The 22145-nt window shown below is 41.0% G+C and overlaps 1 protein-coding gene across 5 annotated transcripts in view; it reads right to left on the bottom strand.

Annotated features, from left to right (window-relative positions):
• Window positions 1-22087, bottom strand: part of si:dkey-32e23.4 (dynamin-1-like protein) — a 30009-nt gene extending 7922 nt beyond the window's left edge. Inside the window, exons 1-16 of one of the 5 annotated variants that reach the window (XM_057831555.1) lie at window positions 21931-22087; window positions 21406-21531; window positions 21136-21277; window positions 20933-20971; window positions 20048-20094; window positions 19903-19974; window positions 19726-19812; window positions 19487-19649; window positions 15450-15570; window positions 15038-15376; window positions 13500-13620; window positions 13275-13430; window positions 1973-2062; window positions 1775-1873; window positions 1596-1712; window positions 490-599 (exon numbers count right to left, since the gene is read on the bottom strand). In XM_057831555.1, coding sequence (XP_057687538.1) covers window positions 490-599; window positions 1596-1712; window positions 1775-1873; window positions 1973-2062; window positions 13275-13430; window positions 13500-13620; window positions 15038-15376; window positions 15450-15570; window positions 19487-19649; window positions 19726-19812; window positions 19903-19974; window positions 20048-20094; window positions 20933-20971; window positions 21136-21277; window positions 21406-21507 — 1805 coding nt within the window. In that variant the 5' untranslated portion in view covers window positions 21508-21531; window positions 21931-22087. Of the gene's footprint in view, window positions 1-489; window positions 600-1595; window positions 1713-1774; window positions 1874-1972; window positions 2063-11775; window positions 12870-13274; window positions 13431-13499; window positions 13621-15037; window positions 15377-15449; window positions 15571-19486; window positions 19650-19725; window positions 19813-19902; window positions 19975-20047; window positions 20095-20932; window positions 20972-21135; window positions 21278-21405; window positions 21549-21930 lie in introns of those variants that run through there. The other 4 variants (XM_057831553.1, XM_057831554.1, XM_057831556.1 and 1 more) reach the window with 4 other exon arrangements.
• Window positions 22088-22145: the final 58 nt, after the last annotated feature.

The following is a 22145-nucleotide window of genomic DNA, read 5'->3' on the forward strand; positions in this document are numbered from 1 at the left end:
TCGAAATCGGTGTCTGCTTTAACGGCGTAGGTTTGCCGTTACTGCAACGCAGAAGAATAGATCAAGCCTTAAGTCAGAGGCAGGGCTAGTGGACAGGCAAGCCAGGCAGTTGCTTGGGGCCCTGGCCAATAAAGGGGCCCCAGAGGGGACCCAAAATGTACTCCAAAGAAACAACAAGAATTGGCCAAGTATTTGATACACTGGCAATGTGTTTTCCCATTGGCAGTGTATCAAATACTTGTTCTCCCAACTGTATGTGTGCAAAAACCAAGATTTTACAGCGTGCACGGATATAGTGGGGCCCTGGGGATATCTTGCTTGGAGCCCCAAGCGACCCTAGCAATGCCACTGCTCTAAATCGGAATAGCTGTTGATTCATTTACTAATCGATTGATGGTTGATCAGTGGAACAATTGTGGCAAAAATAATGGCCTTCCGACGCAACCATGACTACGATGTAGCCTGTGATAAAGACGCCCCTAGTCTAACCTGTCTTGGATGGTCTTGCGGACGATGAGGAAGTAAGACTTGATGAGGCGCTGGATGACCTCGCAGTCCCTTTGCTCTTTGGAAGTCAGCTTGCGAGACACAGGCACCCCCTTGAAGTGAAAATAGCATACATTTTTGAGAGGGGAGTCTTTGATTAGTTGTTTTTTGCAGCTTGGCAAAGCAGTACTTCTTCCAAGGCTCACGATAACCATTTTTTTCTCATGATATGGCGATGAAACCATCATCGATACATGGGTCAAGAAATCATTCTACGATACACCTAACAAACAGAAAAACAAGCTCTTTTCATCCTTCTGCTGTGAAATGAAATGGGTTTGAAGTGTGAGGGAGTTATCCTCTGCGGATGAAACCCGCTTTTAATTTTGAGGCATTTCAGGTCACTTCCTGTTGATTTTGGGGCATTTCTAGGGTCACCTTCCTTTTCAATTTGGGTGACTGAACAGGAGGTGACATGGGAATGTCACAAAATTAATATGAAGTGACATAAAATGAACAAGAAGTGACCTGTAAATGCCCTAAAATGAACAGGTAGATAACTGCAAATGCCCCCAACACCAGGAGGACTGGATGCGAATGCTGATTTCAGTGCCATTGACGGTGCTAGACTGAATTCCATGTCGAAATGAATTGGACGTCAGGCCCCGTCAATAGCAGCCAATGAGTTAACGTAGTTAACATGAGTTAACATAAAATTTTGCCAGCACCCTGTTGGTTTCTTCTTTTTTTCCTCTAACAGTGACAATTTTTTAAAACGACATTTCGATTCTTGGCAGAAGCATATCAATAATCCATTGGGATAGAAGGTGTAGCGATATACAGTATATCATCAGCATTTCAATATATTATCTCACCCCTACTGTGCACTAAATGCTACCTCAAAATGTTATCACTGTAATTGCCCAATTTGATTATTTCACCACTAACATGCTTGATGCATAAGTTTAAATTACATTACCTTTACAAACATCACATTTTCTTGTTTTAAAGTGCAGCATTAATCGTCAACATGAGTGTGGAGGTAGGCATATTTGTCCACTCCTCCATCGAGTTTTGCTGTGGGAAATGGTAAGTTTACCGTCACTCACAGTGTCCAGAAGGTTAATGGGTTGCCCTTTGCTGGGACTGCTAAATCCCACAGCTGGGGCTTTTTCCTCGGCGACTTTCTCATTCTTCCAGCGCTTGCTAGCATCCACGGCTTCTGCCTGATAGACACAGGAAGTCAGGCGGAACTTTCTCATCAATATTAGAGCATACATTTAACTACCTGCTGACTGTTGACGGATGCCGAGACTTGCGCCGCGTCCGTGAAGTCCGGATGCTTCGTATTGATGTAAGCTAGCTCAATTGCTACTAAATTATGCACCTGGAAAAAGAGCATAAGTGGAAGTTGGAAAAAGAGCATAAGTGGAAGTGATGCTGAAGGCGTAGTGATTGATTTTTGTCAAAACAAAAAGTGAATTACCATTTCATTGGCGATTGGCAAACGTTTTCGCAGTAGTCCAGTCACTACTTCTACAATGGAATCATGCAGTTTGGGAAATCTTAGAAGTTCCTGGCAAACATAAAAAAACAAAAAACATGTTTACGTGATGCTATCATGTACAGTTGTGGTCAAAAGTTTACATACACTTGTGAAGAACATAATGTCATGGCTCTCTTGAGTTTCCATTTATTTCTACAACTCAGATTTTTCTCCGATAGAGTGATTGGAACAGATACTTCTTTGTCACAAAAAATATTCATGAAGTTTGGTTCTTTTATGACTTTATTATGGGTTAACAGAAAAAGTGATCAAATCTGCTGGGTCAAAAATATACATACAGCAACACGAATTAGCAATTTCTTGTGAGTGATTATTGACTTGAACAATCATTGACTTGAACAAGTCAGGAAAGTCACTTGGAGCCATTTCAAAACAGCTGCAGGTCCCAAGAGCAACAGTGCAAACAATTGTTTGTAAGAATAAAGTGCATGGCACTGTTTTGTCACTGCCACGATCAGGAAGAAAACGCAAGCAAAATTGGTCAGGAGGGTGAAGATTCAACCGAGAATCACCAAAAAGCAGATCTGCCAAGAATTAGAAGCTGCTGGAACACAGGTGTCAGTGTCCACAGTCAAGCGTGTTTTGCATCTCCATGGACTGAGAGGCTGCCGTGCAAGGAAGCCCTTGCTCCAAAAGCGGCACCTTAAGGCTCGACTGCTGATCACATGGACAAAGATAAGACCTTCTGGAGGAAAGTTCTGTGGTCAGACGAAACAAAAATCGAGCTGTTTGGCCACAATGCCCAGCAATATGTTTGGAGGAGAAAAGGTGAGGCCTTTAACCCCAAGTACACCATGCCTACCGTCAAGCACGGTGGTGGTAGTATTATGCTGTGGGGCTGTTTTGCTGCCAATGGAACTGGTGCTTTACAGAGAGTAAATGGGATAATTAAGAAGGAGGATTACCTTCAAATTCTTCAAGATAACCTAACGTCATAAGCCCGAAGATTGGGTCTTGGGCGCAGTTGGGTGTTCCAACAGGACAATGACCCCAAACACACATCAAAAGTGGTAATGGAATGGCTAAATCAGGCTAGAATTAAGGTTTTCGAATGGCCTTCTCAAAGTCCTGACTTAAACTTGTGGACAATGCTGAAGAAACAAGTCCATGTTAGAAAGCCATCAAATTTAACTGACCTGCACCAATTCTGTCAAGAGGAGTGGTCAAAGATTCACCCAGAAGCTTGCCAGAAGCTTGTGGATGTCTACCAAAAGCGTCTAATTGAAGTGAAAATGGCCAAGGGACATGTTACCAAATATTAGCGCTGCTGTATGTATATTTTTGACCCAGCAGATTTGATCACTTTTTTCTGTTCACCCATAATAAAGTCATAAAAGAACCAAACTTCATGAATGTTTTTTGTGACAAAGAAGTATCTGTTCCAATCACTCTATCGGAGAAAAATCAGAGTTGTAGAAATAACTGGAAACTCAAGAGAGCCATGACATTACGTTCTTCACAAGTGTATGTAAACTTTTGACCACAACTGTACGTTAAGTTTGACACGGTTTCTGCTCTTTTTGACGAAAATAAATTTGGAGAGTCGCATTTGTTGTTGAAGATATCGTGATCTGGACTACCCAGATTAAGAGGTAGATAACACCATGTAACACATATTTTGTACCCAGGTTCTAAGTGGCATTTCCTTGTTTGTTTTGTCGTATTGACATGTTAAAAACACACCCAAAAAACTTGAAAATTCTGATTTCCACTTTTCTTTACTGTTGTACTTAAGCCTGTCGCAATATGCAATAAATCAAATTATCACACGGTAAATAAAAAAATAGGACGGTAATTTTCCCAGCGTGCGTGCGTTTGCTTGTGCTGCGTGCACTTGCCACACGTGCGTGTTGAATGCATATGAGACTCCAGTTCCTTTCACAGATGTTCATTGGCCATCAATAAACCGTAGAATTAAAGTTCAGACATACAAAATAAGGAAACACATCCATGTTAAACATTGTAAAACCTTAGCATTGCTACATTGAGGCTAATTGACAATGTACTAACCATTTTAGCCTTCTATAAAACATTGCCAGTCTTCTCCGCAACGCACAATTGCGGTTAAAAGGTGACACTCCAAAAATGAAAAGTCGCTGGATTACAGCATTTGCAAACGGTGCGAACCAATGAAAAAAATCTATTACTGACCACATGAAAGTGAAGTGCACTTTTTTTTTGTTTTTTTACTGAGTGTAAAGCTTACGGTTAGCGGCTTCGCAAACGTATTTCCGGTGAACATTTCAAAATAAAAGCATGTCATGTTCAGCTTTCTGGAGGTGATCTCACATACTTCAGATTTGACGCTAATAATAGATTTAAAATTACACTCATTATGAAAAACCTGATTGGCAATGACAATATGATATAATAAATGATAATACCATATTTGCCCGAATATAAGGCGGCCCTGATTATAAGACGGCCAAGATTCAAGTTTGAAAAAAAGACTTTTTGAACACCAAATTAATTTTTATACAGAAAATATTTACAGTACATCCGAAACAAATGATTTGAGAGAAAAAGCATGTTATTTTGCCTCATTCAAATCTTAATATCTGAACAATATGTAAACTAAAAGTGCAATCACATTCGTAAATAAATGGCTTCTGGTTTTTTAAATGTAAATAAACCAATCCATTGTGATAAAACAACAAAATTGCAATAACTGCATTAACCATCAAAGTGAAGTCTAACTGTAAATGTAGTCTTGAAACAAATCTGAATAAGGAAAAACATTGCAATAATGCAAACTGGTTCAACTTCAGAGTAGCTGAGATCTGTCATGACAGACCATCGCTTCAATATCTGGCGCCATCTAGCATCGTGAATGGGGAGAGTAGCTGAGATCTGTCATGACAGAACATCGCTTCAATGATATCTGGTGCCATCTAGCGTCATGAATGGTATAATGTCTAGACCGCGAATATAAGACGACGCCCCCTTTTCAGTCTTTTTTCGGGCCAATACGGTAATTTGGCTTCAAATTGGTTGTATGCGCACTTTGCAGGACAAGATGCCAGTCATTCTGGATCAAATAAACACTTTTAATGGGCTCTGAATGGCAGACAACAAAATGGCATTGGGTTTCTCACCTATTTCAAATCCTGCACCTAACTACAGTGCCTTGCAAAAGTATTCGGCCCCCTTGAATCTTGCAACCTTTCGCCACATTTCAGGTTTCAAACATAAAGATATGAAATTTAATTTTTTTGTCAAGAATCAACAACAAGTGGGACACAATCGTGAAGTGGAACAACATTTATTGGATAATTTTAACTTTTTTAACAAATAAAAAACTGAAAAGTGGGGCGTGCAATATTATTCGGCCCCTTTACTTTCAGTGCAGCAAACTCACTCCAGAAGTTCAGTGAGGATCTCTGAATGATCCAATGCTGTCCTAAATGACCGATGATGATAAATAGAATCCACCTGTGTGTAATCAAGTCTCCGTATAAATGCACCTGCTCTGTGATAGTCTCAGGGTTCTGTTTAAAGTGCAGAGAGCATTATGAAAACCAAGGAACACACCAGGCAGGTCCGAGATACTGTTGTGGAGAAGTTTAAAGCCGGATTTGGATACAAAAAGATTTCCCAAGCTTTAAACATCTCAAGGAGCACTGTGCAAGCCATCATATTGAAATGGAAGGGGCATCAGACCACTGCAAATCTACCAAGACCCGGCCGTCCTTCCAAACTTTCTTCTCAAACAAGGAGAAAACTGATCAGAGATGCAGCCAAGAGGCCCATGATCACTCTGGATGAACTGCAGAGATCGACAGCTGAGGTGGGAGAGTCTGTCCATAGGACAACAATCAGTCGTACACTGCACAAATCTGGCCTTTATGGAAGAGTGGCAAGAAGAAAGCCATTTCTCAAAGATATCCATAAAAAGTCTCGTTTAAAGTTTGCCACAAGCCACCTGGGAGACACACCAAACATGTGGAAGAAGGTGCTCTGGTCAGATGAAACCAAAATTGAACTTTTTGGCCACAATGCAAAACGATATGTTTGGCGTAAAAGCAACACAGCTCATCACCCTGAACACACCATCCCCACTGTCAAACATGGTGGTGGCAGCATCATGGTTTGGGCCTGCTTTTCTTCAGCAGGGACAGGGAAGATGGTTAAAATTGACGGGAAGATGGATGCAGCCAAATACAGGAACATTCTGGAAGAAAACCTGTTGGTATCTGCACAAGACCTGAGACTGGGACGGAGATTTATCTTCCAACAGGACAATGATCCAAAACATAAAGCCAAATCTACAATGGAATGGTTCAAAAATAAACGTATCCAGGTGTTAGAATGGCCAAGTCAAAGTCCAGACCTGAATCCAATGGAGAATCTGTGGAAAGAGCTGAAGACTGCTTTCACAAACACTCTCCATCCAACCTCACTGAGCTCGAGCTGTTTTGCAAGGAAGAATGGGCAAGAATGTCAGTCTCTCGATGTGCAAAACTGATAGAAACATACTCCAAGTGACTTGCAGCTGTAATTGGAGCAAAAGGTGGCGCTACAAAGTATTAACGCAAGGGGGACGAATAATATTGCACGCCCCACTTTTCAGTTTTTTATTTGTTAAAAAAGTTTAAATTATCCAATAAATTTTGTTCCACTTCACGATTGTGTCCCACTTGTTGTTGATTCTTGACAAAAAATTAAAATTTTATATCTTTATGTTTGAAGCCTGAAATGTGGCGAAAGGTTCAAGGGGGCCGAATACTTTTGCAAGGCACTGTAGCTAAATACTGGCTTAAAGGTTCCGAAAAGAGTATGGTTGGAAATGGAGGTGAGGTCATCCAAACCTGCGACACTATCTTCCTTGGCTCACTCTTCTATTGAAAACCCTTTTGCATCATTTACACGAAATACATATTTTCGAGCGACGTTAAGGATTTGGAACCAGTTCAGACGACACTTTGAGCTTCAGGCTGTTTCATTCTCTGCCCCAATAGCGGCTAACCCGGCTTTTTAAACATCCATATACGATGATGCCTTCATTTCCTGGGCCAATAGAGGTATTTGCAGGCTTAGGGACCTTTACAGAGATAGCACATTTGCGACATTTGAACAACATGTTTGGTATACCTCGGATTTTTTTTTTTTTTTTTTTTTTAGATTTTTGCAAGTGCGCAGTTTTGTTAGGAGCTTGCTTCCCTGCTTTGCCAGAAGAGAATGCTTAGATGCCTTTCTAACGCCTCTGCCTTCACTTAAGGCAGTGCTTCTCAATTATTTTCTGTTACGCCCCCCCAAGGAAGACGTAAATGTTTCGCGCCCCCCCCCCAACTCTCTGCCGCCACTGTAAATAGTATCATTCGTCTATATTACAAGTACGCCTCAGCCTAACATTGTGTCCTTTTTTTTCTATTAAAGAAAAAAAGTAACATAGATCAACTTATAATAAAGTATAACTTTTTTAACATTGTGTTGCTTGTAACAGAAAAGACTTAATGCGCATCAATTTGCCTGAAGTTAAAAAAAAAAAAAAAAAAAAAAAAAGTCACATCCAAACTGTAAAAATACACTCAAGGTACATTTTTGACCATTTGATACTGAAAAATAAAATGTAATAAAATCAGTAAATAATAACAAATTCAAATTGATTAGAAACATTTACTCTTCAGGACAACATGCCAAAAAATTTGACCGAAAAAAAACAAAACTGAATAGAAGGGGGGAAAAAGGTCTCTGGACAGAAGGAAAGTTTTTATTTTCGCTGATTCACCACAGTGCTCACTGGTTTACTGATATAACACTGACAAAGCGGGACGATTGTGACAATTGGCAATATTCGGCACATTTTCGCTGAAAAACAATCAAGCGGCTTGTCAATGAGATTGAGGTCTAATGTCTTTAAGTGGCGTCTTAACTGATTTGGCTTCTCCGCTATAATCAATTTTAGACTCAGTAAACAGTGGTCTTTCCTCATTTCCCACTATATTAAAAGTCAAAGGCAAACGGCCCGAAAAAAGCGCATTCTCGGCGGCCGAGGGAGAACCGTAGGTGAGGGCGGTGGTCGTGACGATCCCAAGCCGAAAACGGCACTTCTCGGCCGGACACGTGAGAAAGACAGTGGGTCGCTGCCTGAGTCCAGCTCTGCATGAGTCTCTTCCGTGACTGTGCTCTTGCTTACTTCAAAAATACTGCACGCACTTTGAAAATGAGAGCGCCACTGCCACCCACGGAGTGGATGTGCAAGTACACTTTATTCTAGTACGGCATAAAAAAAATAAAATAAAAAAAAAGCATGTTCCCCGAGGTCACTCGCGCCCCCCCTGGCATCGCTCTGCGCCCCCCTGGGGGGGCGCGCCCCACCATTTGAGAAGTACTGACTTAAGGGCAGTCTGTCGACTGTTTACGGCCAAATTTGTAGCTTACAAAATGTCTGATTGGCACCAATTAAAGCACTGTGGGAACAGGGACTGGGGGTGATAATTTCGGAGGAAGTATGGGAGGCTGCACTGAAAATAATTCAGTGCAAAATTATTCATAGAGCACACTAGACTAAGGACAGGTTGTCCAGGATTTATAAAGATGTTGCCCCTACCTGTGCACGATGTAACCGTTCACCAGCTAATCATACCCACATGTTCTGGTTTTGCCCGTCTTTAGCTGGAGGTATTTAACACAATTTCAGGGAATATGCAGCATACGAATAAGTCCAGACCCCAGCATAGCTCTGTTTGGAACATCCTCGTCTGTGTTAGAATTGTCCAACATGGACCAGGATAGAATTGCCTTTGTCACCCTTGCGGCAAGATGACTGATTCTACTTGCATGGAAATCTCCCAGCTCACCCTCTCACACGCTTTGGATAAAATCAATCTTGAGTTGTGTCCATCTAGAGAAAATTCGGTGTACGCTCGGCGGCTATGAAAACAAATTTTACGTAAGGCAGACCACTTTTCTGGTGTATGCTAGAGCCTTGAATTTCCCTCAGATTCTGGAATAACGTTTGTTGTTTTTGTGCGTTACTTATTTATTTATTTATTTATTTATTTATTTTACAAATTTTTCCCTTTCTGTTAGTGACGTACGGTATGAGGCCGCTCCTTCCCCTGGACCCAAAGGTCCATTTCTATATATACATATATATATATATTTATATATATATTATTATTATTATTATATATTTTCATATATATATATATATATATATATATATATATATATATATATATATATATATATATATTTCTATGTATACATCGCAGGATGCTGATTTTTGGGGAGAACTGTGAGAGGGGCTATTTGCTGCTGCTGAACTACGGACACAGGATCCTAATATACAGTATATCTTTAGGACCGTTGAGGTACTGTTCGTGTGTATGATTTTTGGTGTTTTGCATGTATGGGTTTTTTTCCGTTTGTATTTTCTGTCTTGGGGGTATTGTCCTTTTATATATTGTCACATAGTTCGCAAGTTTGATTCCACTGCTCAGGACTGGATGCTCAACTTAACATGTGACTGGAAAACGATAAAAAAAAACAATTGAAGGAATAAATATTTATAATTTTTAATATCGTTTCTGTTTTAACTAAGAATATAAATTCATTGCATTTGAATGGTTTATTTATTAGGATTTTTTGTCACTACATTCGTGGTTGAATTGGTTTTAAAATATTGACAATAATATCGCATATCGGCAATAATTTATTAGTCAATATCTGCTACTAAAATTTGTTATCAGGACAGGCCTACTTTGCTGTGCAGTGATCCCTCACTACTTTGTTACTTTGATCTGAAAGTTTTTGGAGTGAAAGCAGTGATTTTTTTTTTCTAGTCACATCTGAGATGCAATTGTTGGCTGTTTACAACAATGTACATCGAAAATAAAGACATTGATTGACTGAAAATGGTTCAATATTGGATTAAATGTCTTTTTTTCGTCATGTATATCTATAATTGCTGTTTACCTAAAAAACAAAATGTTTTGTCCGATTACTCGATTAATCAATAGAATTTTCAGTCGATTACTAAAATATTTGATAGCTGCAGCCCGAGTGGCAACTCGTGTGTAAGTGAGCAGCTGGAGCAGATTTGAGTGGACACTCAATGAAGCATTTAATAAAAACAAGTTTCTTTTCTTTTTTTTTTTTTTTAATCAATTTTTAAAAAAAACTTTTTTAAATGGATTGGGCGACTACTTGTTTTCTTGTTTAAAAATAATTATGTGGGACTGTAACACGTTTAAAACTTATCATAATTATTACATTTAAAGTGCTTAAAAACATTAAAATATATATATACATACACAAATGAAAGTTATACTTTGGGGAAAAAGGTGAACAAAAAAAATGTCTTGTATCTCTTTCCAATGATAGATCTGAATGAATGCATTTACAAAAAAAAGTAATAATTTTTTTTGGGGGGGGGGCGCTACTTCGCTGTTTTTCCACTTATCGTGGCGGGTTTTGGTCCCCATTATCCACGAAAAACTAGGGATTCACTGTATATTGTTTTCGGGTCAAGTTTGGGTATGTCAAAAGTACCATTGATTTTTGCATACAAAAAATTGAAAACGGGTCGATTCTGACCCCAACACCATAAGAGGGTAAAGAGCAATCAGAACAGAATTTAATGACATTTCCAATCAGTAACTCCCAGAATGCCAGAAAATGTTTACGGGTACTTTAGCGCTTGGACATTTCTCAAAACACAATTTCTGACAATACAGTACCGGAATCTTAAACTTACCATTTAAAATTCAATGCTTTATGAAGACATTGTGTCAAAAGTAGAGCCTAGTTCGGGCCTAAAAAATCCAGCCCGACCCGACACGGCCCGCTGGTATTAAGGCCCGACCCGGCCCGAACCCGATCAAATAACTAGATTTGCAGGCCCGAGCCCGAAAAAACCCGCTTTTTTTTTTTTTTAATTTGTTGGAGTGACGTGGAAAAAAAAAAAACGCAGCAATTTATTTTCATTTCTTCGAGTTGGCAGAAAAAAACGCAAGTTTTCTTAATGTTTAAATAGTCTACATATTTTTATATCATTATAAAAACTTTTACACAACGAAATAACGCTGGGAAAGTTTAATATTACAAAAAAATGCGGTTTTGCAGACACACAGAGGAGAAGATTCAAAAGGATCACATTTGTGTTGCCTTTGTGTGCATAAATAATTGTCTTTCGTAACGAATTCACAGTTGTCAGAAATAAAATGCAAGTTTACTCAATATCTAAATAGGCTACATATTTTTATGAGAAGTATAAAAGCATTTACACAACGAAATAACACTGGGAAAGTTTGTTAAATATATTTCTGAGTGTGTGGGATATAGTCAGGGGTGCACATAAGTGGTACGCATGCGCGCATGCGTACTAGAGGTAGACAAATGCGCTGGGCCTCAACGGTTTCCATACGCTTTTGCGTATCGATGGCTGACCACTGTATTTGCGGCGGACACGAGAAAATCACTTCTCGAAATGTCAAAGAGGCAGGCCCCATGAGTAATTACTTCCGTGTTTCCCCACCCCCGTCAAAAGACAGACGGACGACAGAGACGTCACCGGAGCTACCGGAAAAAAGGACTTTTGCTGAAAAGTGGCGGCAGGAGGTACCATGGCTAGAAGCAAATGCTGCTCGCATGGAAATGTGGTGCAACATTTGCCGTGAGAATCCCAATGTCGTTAATAAGAGCAGCGCATTTTATGTAGGGTCAAAGAATTTTAGCCATCCAAACTTTGAAAAGCACGAAAAAAACAGCATGTGGCAATTAAGAAAACTATCGATGTCAAGACAGGACCCCACTCGCCCTATGGACAAGTGGCGGAAAAAAGTCATTGAAGAAAAGCGCCATAAGCTGACAAATGTGTTTTTGCTCGCATTTCACAAAGCTAAACATGCACGTTCAATGAGCTCTTATGAGGAGGACATCCCACTTTTACAAAGGCTTGGAGTTAATGTGGGAGTCGCATATGAATGCCTTTTATTTTGAATGAGTGCTTTTATGTTTATTCCTTTACTTTCACTTCAAAGTAATGGCAATTTTGTTGTGCCAGTTGATGTTAATCAAGCGTTAATTGTTTATATAATGAATTAAAGGTAATTGGCTCTAAGTAAAGCTTGTCATAATTTTTTCGCATCAGGCGGGTCGGCTCTCAAGCTCAATGAGGACCAAGTCACATCGCCAGGTCCTCCTCTGAGAACCTGGGCAAAAAAAATATGTGCACCCCTGGATATAGTTCTCACATGGACGCGCCTTTCTGACAAGGAGAGGGAACAGCAACAAAACAAAAACAAAAAAAAAAATACAAATGCTTTGAAATAACATTCTTTATTGTAATGACAACGATACCAAAAATAAATTATAAAAAAAAATACAAATGAAATAAAAGCTTTTAAACTGCGGGCTGGCCTTGACTGCAGTCTGCAACTTGCGGCCTCATGTCCTGCTCTTTTTTCCTGTGAAATAAGGGAAATAACTAGACCGGCTCGGACTAAAAATGGCGATTTGAACAGCAGGATATTATGGCTTACTTACAGTGTTTATATTTTTTGGGTCGTCGTCGTGCAGGAATAAGATTGCGTCCACTGGCAGGTTTCAGTGACGTTCTCCGCTGATCTATTGTGCGGCCTACAGCGCTGAAAACTCTTGCAGCTGCTGCTGCTGCTGCTTGCAGGGATGCGCAACACTTTTTCTTGCCAACTTGGAAAGTTTTGGGTATATATTTGTTGCATTCGACGAAGCCGACACAGTTTTTTGTTGCATCTTTCACGATCAATTGAAATTCTTTCCACACCTCACTCCTACCGGTGCATTCTTGCCTCTTCCATTCCCCCGTCTTCAGTTTGTTTTTAACTTCTCCCTGCTCCATATTGAAAAAGAAGTACCACGAGGATGAGGAGTTGTGGAGTTGTGTACACGCGCAAGGCGCCACAACAGGAGAAAATGAAAAAGAGGGCGGTGCCTCAGCCGTGCGCAAGTGCTACAGCGGGAGGACAAGAAGAAAAGGCGGGCGGCGCCACGGCGTTCATGTGCATGCGTGCACAAGCAAAAGCGCAATACAGAGAGCCTGCTCTCATTTTTTTTTTTTAAATATATAATTTATTAGTCCGGCACGGCGGCCCGACCCGACCCGAACGTGAATGCTTAACATTTTGGGCCCCGGGTCGGGTCGGGTCGGGTTCGGGCACAAGATCTAACCTCTAGTCAAAAGGGAACGCTGGAAAGAGCCATATACGACTCTGGAACCGACTGCTGTTCTTATTACCTGTGTGCTAAACGACGAGCAGTGCTGTATAATCCTCTGCATCTCTTCGTGAACCAACTCCACGCAGCGCAAACTGGGCTCCTCCAAACGCTTGATTTGACGCTTCACCAGCAATTCGAAGGAGACCTCTGGGACAAAAAGTGCAGGTCGTGGACCCTGGAGGGCAAAACGCACACAAGACTCATTATAAATGGCCTATATTTGATGAAAAATGAGGGAACGTACGGTAGCATTGCGAATGGCAGTGAGGATATCGAGTTCTGACAGTCCTCCTAGAGGGTCGATGGACTGTAGAGTGCGGCCGAAGGTTTCGTGGAAGATGTAACAGATGCGAGCGCCTCCACAGCTGCAAGGGAAATTATTAATTCATCGTTTACAGTTTACGCCAATACATAGACTTCATAATTGTATTGATGGGTTACATCCGTCAGCCACTGCGCTTTAGTTATTCGCAGTTACTTGCAGTTAGTCAACATATTCAGCGATCCCACGCTGGATTTAGGTTGAAAAAGTACGAAAGCTGTACAGCATACAAACAGGAAGGATTGTCTCAGGAGTGATTTGTTTGAGGATTCAAGGTAATTATTATATTTTTCATACCATCCATGCATTTTGAAACATTGTGAAAAAAATCAATGGGACAAATTAAATGCTACAGACTAGCATCATTCTTTGACATATTTACATATCATCGGCTTCACACTCGTGCCCGAGTATTAGTTTCAGTCGTTTGTTAGCCTATTTTCGTGGTGGGTGTTTATGTCTCATATGACTTGAGAGGCATTGTCTATGGTGGAATAATCGCTGGCATTGTGTACAAGGGCGGGTCAGTGGAGGACGGGGTTGTTGCTGTCTCTCTTGTCTTCTCCTCCGTTTTGACTCTTCGTTTTTGACACCCGATTACTGAACTGCCCATAGGCAGTGTGGGCTGCCCGGATTCTATTTTCAACACCCTTTTTACATGTGGGAGTCGAAGTAAGGATCCTGTCTAGGTATTGATATTGGTCCACTTCCTCTAGATGTCCATCAATTGTGGTGTTTGTGTTTGGGAGTGCCCGGCCGGGTGGATTTTGAATCATTTTTTTGGTCTTGTCAGTGTTAACTTGCATGCCAAAACGTTCGTATGCGGTATTGTATGCATTTGCTGTTAATTGAGGATTCAAGGTAATTATTATATTTTTCATACCATGCATGCATTTTGAAACATTGTGAAAACAATCAATTGGACAAATTAGCCGCTATGGACTAGCATCATTCTTTGACATATTTACATAAAATAAATGCACGTTTTTTCTTTTTTTTGCTTTTAACCAAGAATCAAGACTGTTTTACGTCCATATCTATAAAGAATTCAGGGATTTAAGCCTTTATTCACATAAATTTTCAGCAGAAAAGATCTCTTTACATACGGCGGCTGCCACGTTGACTAACAGACTAGCATCGTACTATGACATATTTACGTAAAATAAATGCTAACTGCACGTTTTTTTGCTCTTAACCAAGAATCGAGACTATCTATAAAGAAGTCAGGGATTTAAGCATTTATTCATAAGACTTTTCAACGAAAAAAGCTCTTTGTGATTCCACTCGTTCTGCTTTGACGGCCACGCCAACAATGCAGGCCCCCTATTAATCGACCCCGCGTCCCGTGAATATCATTATGAAGTCTATGGCCAATAGATGCCAAATCCAATTTGGCTAGGAGAGGCTGCCATGCTATCAGTCAAAATGGATTGGATGTCTATAGTTGTTCTCACACTCACAGCTCTGAAGTTTGAATGTAGCGTGCAGTTCCCTCGATGGTGTTGCAGTAATCGCTGGCGAACTTGGTGACGATCTGCAGCAAAGTGGCGCTGTGGTCCTCCACAGGCTGGCCGTAGCTGTTGAGGCGCGTCTGGTACTGAGCGCTGAGCACAGTCACGCGCGTCTTGAGGTCAGGTAGGCATTCACGGATGTGGTGCATAAGCAGTCTGCTGAGCGTTTTAGCAAGGTAGCGCGAGCCGGCGCGAGAGGCCAGGGATGGGTATTGGCGCTGCAAGAAGGCCTGCTCATCCTTCATGCAGTCACCCAGGCTCTTCTGAGTGTTGATGTCATGCTGGCTCCTAGAAGTATCCAATAACCAATCAATAGAGGATCAAGAAATAGGGAAATAATAGACCCATTGTTCCTACGAACCTGTTTACTACCCCGATGATGCCGAGCCTGATTGGAATGACTCGACCCAGAAGGACCTCGAGAGCATCTGTTCCGGCGTCCATCAGATCTAGCTTGCTGACCACCAGCAGGGTTCGGCGACCTGATGGGCACAAAAACAGCGTGTAAGGAATACAAACAGAAGTCCTAATTCCTTAGGTGGAAAAGGGAAAACGAGAATGGATAAGGGAAATAAATAACTGGAAAAATAAAATGACAGTGACACACACACTGTATAAGGGCACACAGGGCAGAGAGCCAGTCTGGGTATACTACCAGTTAGCACCTCGATTTCTAAGGTGGAAAAGGGAAAACGAGTTTGGATGAGTGCGGAATAAATAACTCAGTGTGGAATTTGGAAAGACGACTCGGCACATAAAACAACAGTGAAGAATACTGGGGGACATAGGAATGGGAGCCTGCTGGGGTACGCCATCAGTCAGCGCCGCGATTCCTTAAAGGGGAAGTTCAGAATTTTTTACATTAGGCTTAATCTGCAAGTTAGGGGGGAGGGGGGAGTTTAATTAGTCGGTGGAGTTGATTTCAACAAATTCCGTGCAGTTAGTTAGTTTTTTATTAGTTTCAGGGCTCCGGAATGGCTAAGCTACCGAAAGTCGATGAGCTCGTCCTAGCATGCCAATAAATAACAACAAATGCACGCATGAAAATCACCGATGACCCATGCAATCAATACTGTTGGCTATGTTTTCAGGATGAAGTTATTAAAACTTACCACTGCATGTCAATAACTGCAGTATGAACAGCAACATTTGTAATCCAGCAGCTCTGTAGGTAACGAGCTGCAGAGCGGAGTGATATTTTTTCCACCGATGTTTTTATGTCGCAGCCAGCAGCAACTATCCACATTTTGTATAGTCCCTTGTTCTTCATAGAGAATTTGTGGAAACTCATTTGCCCATTTCTTCTGTCTGTTTCCACAGCCTCTAAATGCACGTTTCACTATGTTGCCGTTCTTCAGTCAAGACTAACTGATGCTGCATATTCAACACATTCAACCTCCGACCAGGATAAATATCATTGGGGGGCCCTAGTTGCGAAGTCAGAAAAAAAAAAGTACCGCGACTTCACGAGTTGCTTCAATCAGACGTCACTCGACAAATTGCGCTGCCCGTTGCAAAGGTGACCATCAATAGTAAAACTAAGGAAGTTTACAGTTTACAGTGTGGTCTATTTACCTTAGCCGTCGTTTTTCCTCCGCTATTTGATCGTGTATGAGAAGCCATTTTTGTTGGAGGTCAACGTGTCTTTTGATGGTCAAAATAAAAAACGCTTGGAACGCTTTGAGGTCACCACTGGTACCATCCGAGTGGGATAAGTCCAACTTCCCACCTTCCTCGAATGCAGCATGGGCATGAGTGGCCGAAGCACTCCTCTCTATTGTGGTCGCATTACGCAGCTAAAAAAAAAAAAAAGTCCTGCAGAAATAAATGAATTACGGCAGTTTAGTGTCACATTGTTTTGGCCGAATGGGTATTTTGAACAAAGATCTGCATTTTTAATTTATTTGACTATGTTAGATATGTTAGTATCGTTTTTTATTGGCATGCTAGGAAGGGACCATTGAGTCGCGCTAGCTAAGCCACTTTGGAGCCCAGAAATTAAAAAAAAAATAACTAAAGAACTGCACGGAATTTGTTGAAATCAACTCCATCAACTAATTTAACCCTTGCTCACTCGAAGGTTAATGTCAAAAATTCTGAACTTGCGCTTTAAGTGGAAAAGAGAAATCAAGACAGTGGTTCAGGGGGAAAATACAAAAAACCCAATGTGAAAATTGGGAAAAATACCTTAGCACATAAAACAACAGTGACAAATACAGTGCCTTGCAAAAGTATTCGGCCCCCTTGAACCTTGCAACCTTTCGCCACATTTCAGGCTTCAAACATAAAGATATAAAATTTTAATTTTTTGTCAAGAATCAACAACAAGTGGGACACAATCGTGAAGTGGAACAAAATTTATTGGATAATTTAAACTTTTTTAACAAATAAAAAACTGAAAAGTGGGGCGTGCAATATTATTCAGCCCCCTTGCGTTAATACTTTGTAGCGCCACCTTTTGCTCCAATTACAGCTGCAAGTCGCTTGGGGTATGTTTCTATCAGTTTTGCACATCGAGAGACTGACATTCTTGCCCATTCTTCCTTGCAAAACAGCTTGAGCTCAGTGAGGTTGGATGGAGAGTGTTTGTGAACAGCAGTCTTCAGCTCTTTCCACAGATTCTCGATTGGATTCAGGTCTGGACTTTGACTTGGCCATTCTAACACCTGGATACGTTTATTTTTGAACCATTCCATTGTAGATTTGGCTTTATGTTTTGGATCATTGTCCTGATGGAAGATAAATCTCCGTCCCAGTCTCAGGTCTTGTGCAGATACCAACAGTTTTTCTTCCAGAATGTTCCTGTATTTGGCTGCATCCATTTTCCCGTCAATTTTAACCATCTTCCCTGTCCCTGCTGAAGAAAAGCAGGCCCAAACCATGATGCTGCCACCACCATGTTTGACAGTGGGGACGGTGTGTTCAGGGTGATGAGCTGTGTTGCTTTTACGCCAAACATATCGTTTTGCATTGTGGCCCAAAAGTTCAATTTTGGTTTCATCTGACCAGAGCACCTTCTTCCACATGTTTGATGTGTCTCCCAGGTGGCTTGTGGCAAACTTTAAACGAGACTTTTTATTGATATCTTTGAGAAATGGCTTTCTTCATGCCACTCTTCCATAAAGGCCAGATTTGTGCAGTGTACGACTGATTGTTGTCCTATGGACAGACTCTCCCACCTCAGTTGTAGATCTCTGCAGTTCATCCAGAGTGATCATGGGCCTCTTGGCTGCATCTCTGATCAGTTTTCTCCTTGTTTGAGAAGAAAGTTTGGAAGGACGGCCGGGTCTTGGTAGATTTGCAGTGGTCTGATGCTCCTTCCATTTCAATATGATGGCTTGCACAGTGCTCCTTGAGATGTTTAAAGCTTGGGAAATCTTTTTGTATCCAAATCCGGCTTTAAACTTCTCCACAACAGTATCTCGGACCTGCCTGGTGTGTTCCTTGGTTTTCATAATGCTCTCTGCACTTTAAACAGAACCCTGAGACTATCATAGAGCAGGTGCATTTATACGGAGACTTGATTACACACAGGTGGATTCTATTTATCATCATCGGTCATTTAGGACAACATTGGATCATTCAGAGATCCTCACTGAACTTCTGGAGTGAGTTTGCTGCACTGAAAGTAAAGGGGCCGAATAATATTGCACGCCCCACTTTTCAGTTTTTTATTTGTTATAAAAGTTTAAATGATCCAATAAATGTTGTTCCACTTCACGATTGTGTCCTACTTGTTGTTGATTCTTGACAAAAAAATTAAATTTCATATCTTTATGTTTGAAGCCTGAAATGTGGCGAAAGGTTGCAAGATTCAAGGGGGCCAAATACTTTTGCAAGGCACTGTACATGGGCCCTGCCTGGGTACGCCCTCCATCAGTACCCTGATACTATAGTTGGAGGGTTTGGGTTTAGGGTTAAACATGATGGCACATGAAGTGGTAAAAAATTCAGTATGGAATTGAAAAACAAAAAAAACCTCAGTGCATAGAAATGACAGTGAGAAATACAGGGGAAGACGTAGCGGAGAGCCTATAAGGGTATGCCATCAGTGGGTGCAATAATTCTTTAGGTGGAAAAGGGAAAACACGAAAATGCATGAGTAAAATAACCATTTCAGTTAAAATTTGGGTGGAGAAAAAAACATCAGTTTGTAAACCAACATTGACACATAAGGGGGAACCGATTCCCAAAAACTAATCTGAAGGATTAATCGAATTTTTCTGATTGGATCTGCAAATGATCATTTATTCACTACGATCATGTGGTCCCAAGAGAACATTTGTGCTTATGAGAAGATGAAAAGACCAGTGGGTCTAATCACCCGCAGTTGTTATGTATCACAATAACTAACGAAAGAGAGATGTGAGCAGATGCACAGTCTTTGACATTTCTCACCATCTGGGTCGACCTCACGAGCTAGTTTCAGAGCATCTGAGGTGGCCAAATCGGAGTTGGCGGCAGACACAGCGAGGATGAGCGAATTTGGATTGGAGATGAACGACAAGATCATCTCCTGTACTTGAGACTCGATATCTTCGGGCTGGTCACCGACCGGTACCTGAACCACAGTGAGCAGCCTGTATTAATCATGTCGGGTTGATTAGCAATGCTTGCGTTTGATCACATGACTTTACCTTGGTGATGCCAGGTAAATCGACCAGGGTCAGATTGAGGACTTTGGGGGAGAAAATCTTTAGGTGTATGGGCTCAGGAGTAATTCCCTGGTGGAGTGTTAAAAAAAAGTATACTGTATGTATAACAATGCTGCTAGTTCAAAGTTCTGCATGAATACAATTAAGTTGAAGCTTTACCTTGTTGTTGCCAGATGAACGTTCCGTTTCTGCTTCGATTTCTTGACGAATTTCCCCAAAGTCTGTGAAAACCTTTAAAAAAACAACAACAGCATATTAACATATAAATAATAGAAACCAGCAAGTCATTTTATGGTCAGTATACCTGATTCTTGCAGTGCAGAAAGGTGCCCCATTCTTCAGCTTTGACACCTACCCAGACAAATTTTGTTACATTTAAGTCATTCAATAATTCCAAAGTGAAACTCATCTTACACATTAATTGAAACAACAAAAACGTATTTTTCAAGCCAATGTTAAGTCATTTTGACTTAAATATTTTGTGTTTCTCATGTAAATTTCTGAAGACATTTTTAATTTTAAATTTGTATTAAAGAAATAGGGGTGCACGATATCCATTTTTTGAAACCGATACCGATAACTTCCTGTTCCTCAGGGCCGATACCGATACGATAACCGATAATTATTTATATAATTTTTAAATGTATATTCACCTGAGCTTTTGAACACCTGTAGGTTAAAAATACCAGTGGTGGATTTGAATATTGTGCTTTGTCAGCAGATAAAACATTTGGTGCAACAGGAGAGACTTTTATGGTCTTGGTCCATGAAACAACTTTCTTAACCCCGCAATTATAGGACAGCAAAGCTATCTATAACACTGTAAAATGCAAACATTTGCTAATTGCCATTGTAAAGTTTATCACTTATTGTTGGAAAAATACGGCCTCTAGAACAGTAACAAACCTTTGCATACTGGCAAAACAGGAGTGGAAACAAACCCACACATTCCAATCCACCAACACCGTGCCAAAAATATTATATATTATCGGGGCTATTTATCAGATTTATTGGGATGACATCATAATTCCTAATATCGGACCGATGAATATCGTGCACCTCTATAAAGAAATTACATTTTCTACAATATTCAAATTCACGGATATAGCCTAGTGCACTGTACACTTGCACTAAATGCAGAAGTAACAGAAAAGAGAAACAACACATGCATAGAGGAATTAGCAGAGACCTGGATAGCTGTTTTGTGCAGTTTGCTTAACCCCATTTCCTGGAAAGCGTAATGTTAAAAAAAAAAAAAAAAAAAAAGAGTGGAAAAAGAGCATGTTAGTTAGGACGCTTAAAAAGAAGCAACAATGACGTGACACCATAAAAATACACCAAACAGCACAGAAAAAACAGTTACGTAATTGCTGTATGGTTAGTAATTGAGACCATTTTCCGTCTTGAGTCGCTCCTCCGGAGACGCGACGTTGATGAGCTGCAGCACCAGCGGTCGTCTGGTGACGATCCCGGAGCCTCGGGGCAGGAAATCACGCCCGACCAGGCTTTCCAACACCGAACTCTTGCCGCTACTCTGATAGGACAAAAGTCAACATACCATAGTGACACTTCACCAGCACCACCCACTGAGTCATGAATTCACATTATAGTATTTGTATGTCACACATTAACAGGCTAATACGCGAGTATGAAGCATCAAACCTGGGATCCAACCACGACGATTTGAGGCAGATGAATGATCTCCGCACCCACTGTGAGGAAAACCTCTTGCAAACGGTTGATGGTGGGAATCAGAGTCTCCATCCTGCTTCCAGCACACTGGGCTTACTGTGCTGGGGGACAAACTGGAGTCAGAAAGCAAGCAAAACGCGCACCTGTAAGCATTTTAAAAACACAGTGCGGTTGAAGTGAAGACAACGATTTGATGGGACGATAAGGAGGACAAGTGGTGCTGATGAGAGGCTCTAACGCCCTGCCCACAATCTGACCTAACACAGGGGAATATAAGAAACGCTACACGTTCATATTTTAAATTAAAAGAATTTCAGGCAGTGTCAGCAATCCGGAAACTCACCCAACGTCAATATGACATAGCTATTAGTTGATCAAATGTGATGGTAAAAGGGCCTACGAATGGTAGCTAGCTGCGGCTGAATACAGGAAGTGTGAGGAAATGCTAGCATTGTGGTTAGCCGCGGTAATAAAATCAGCTTGTCATTGACATACCGGCGCACAACGTCAATTTCCCCTTCTCATCCGACGTGTTTATCCGTCATACTTCGTAGGTAAGCACACAGAGAGTAAATATATTCGTATGAAGTTCCGAAACGTCATCCAAAGTCAGCTACCGAGCGGTAAAACAGTTGGCCACTAATGGGCGTATTCCTACGTGCCCCAGTTAATCTGATTGGGTGTCAAATATGAAATACAAGCACAGGGAC

The sequence above is a fragment of the Corythoichthys intestinalis genome, chromosome 3 (assembly GCF_030265065.1).
Source record: "Corythoichthys intestinalis isolate RoL2023-P3 chromosome 3, ASM3026506v1, whole genome shotgun sequence".
In the NCBI taxonomy this organism is placed as follows: domain Eukaryota; kingdom Metazoa; phylum Chordata; class Actinopteri; order Syngnathiformes; family Syngnathidae; genus Corythoichthys; species Corythoichthys intestinalis.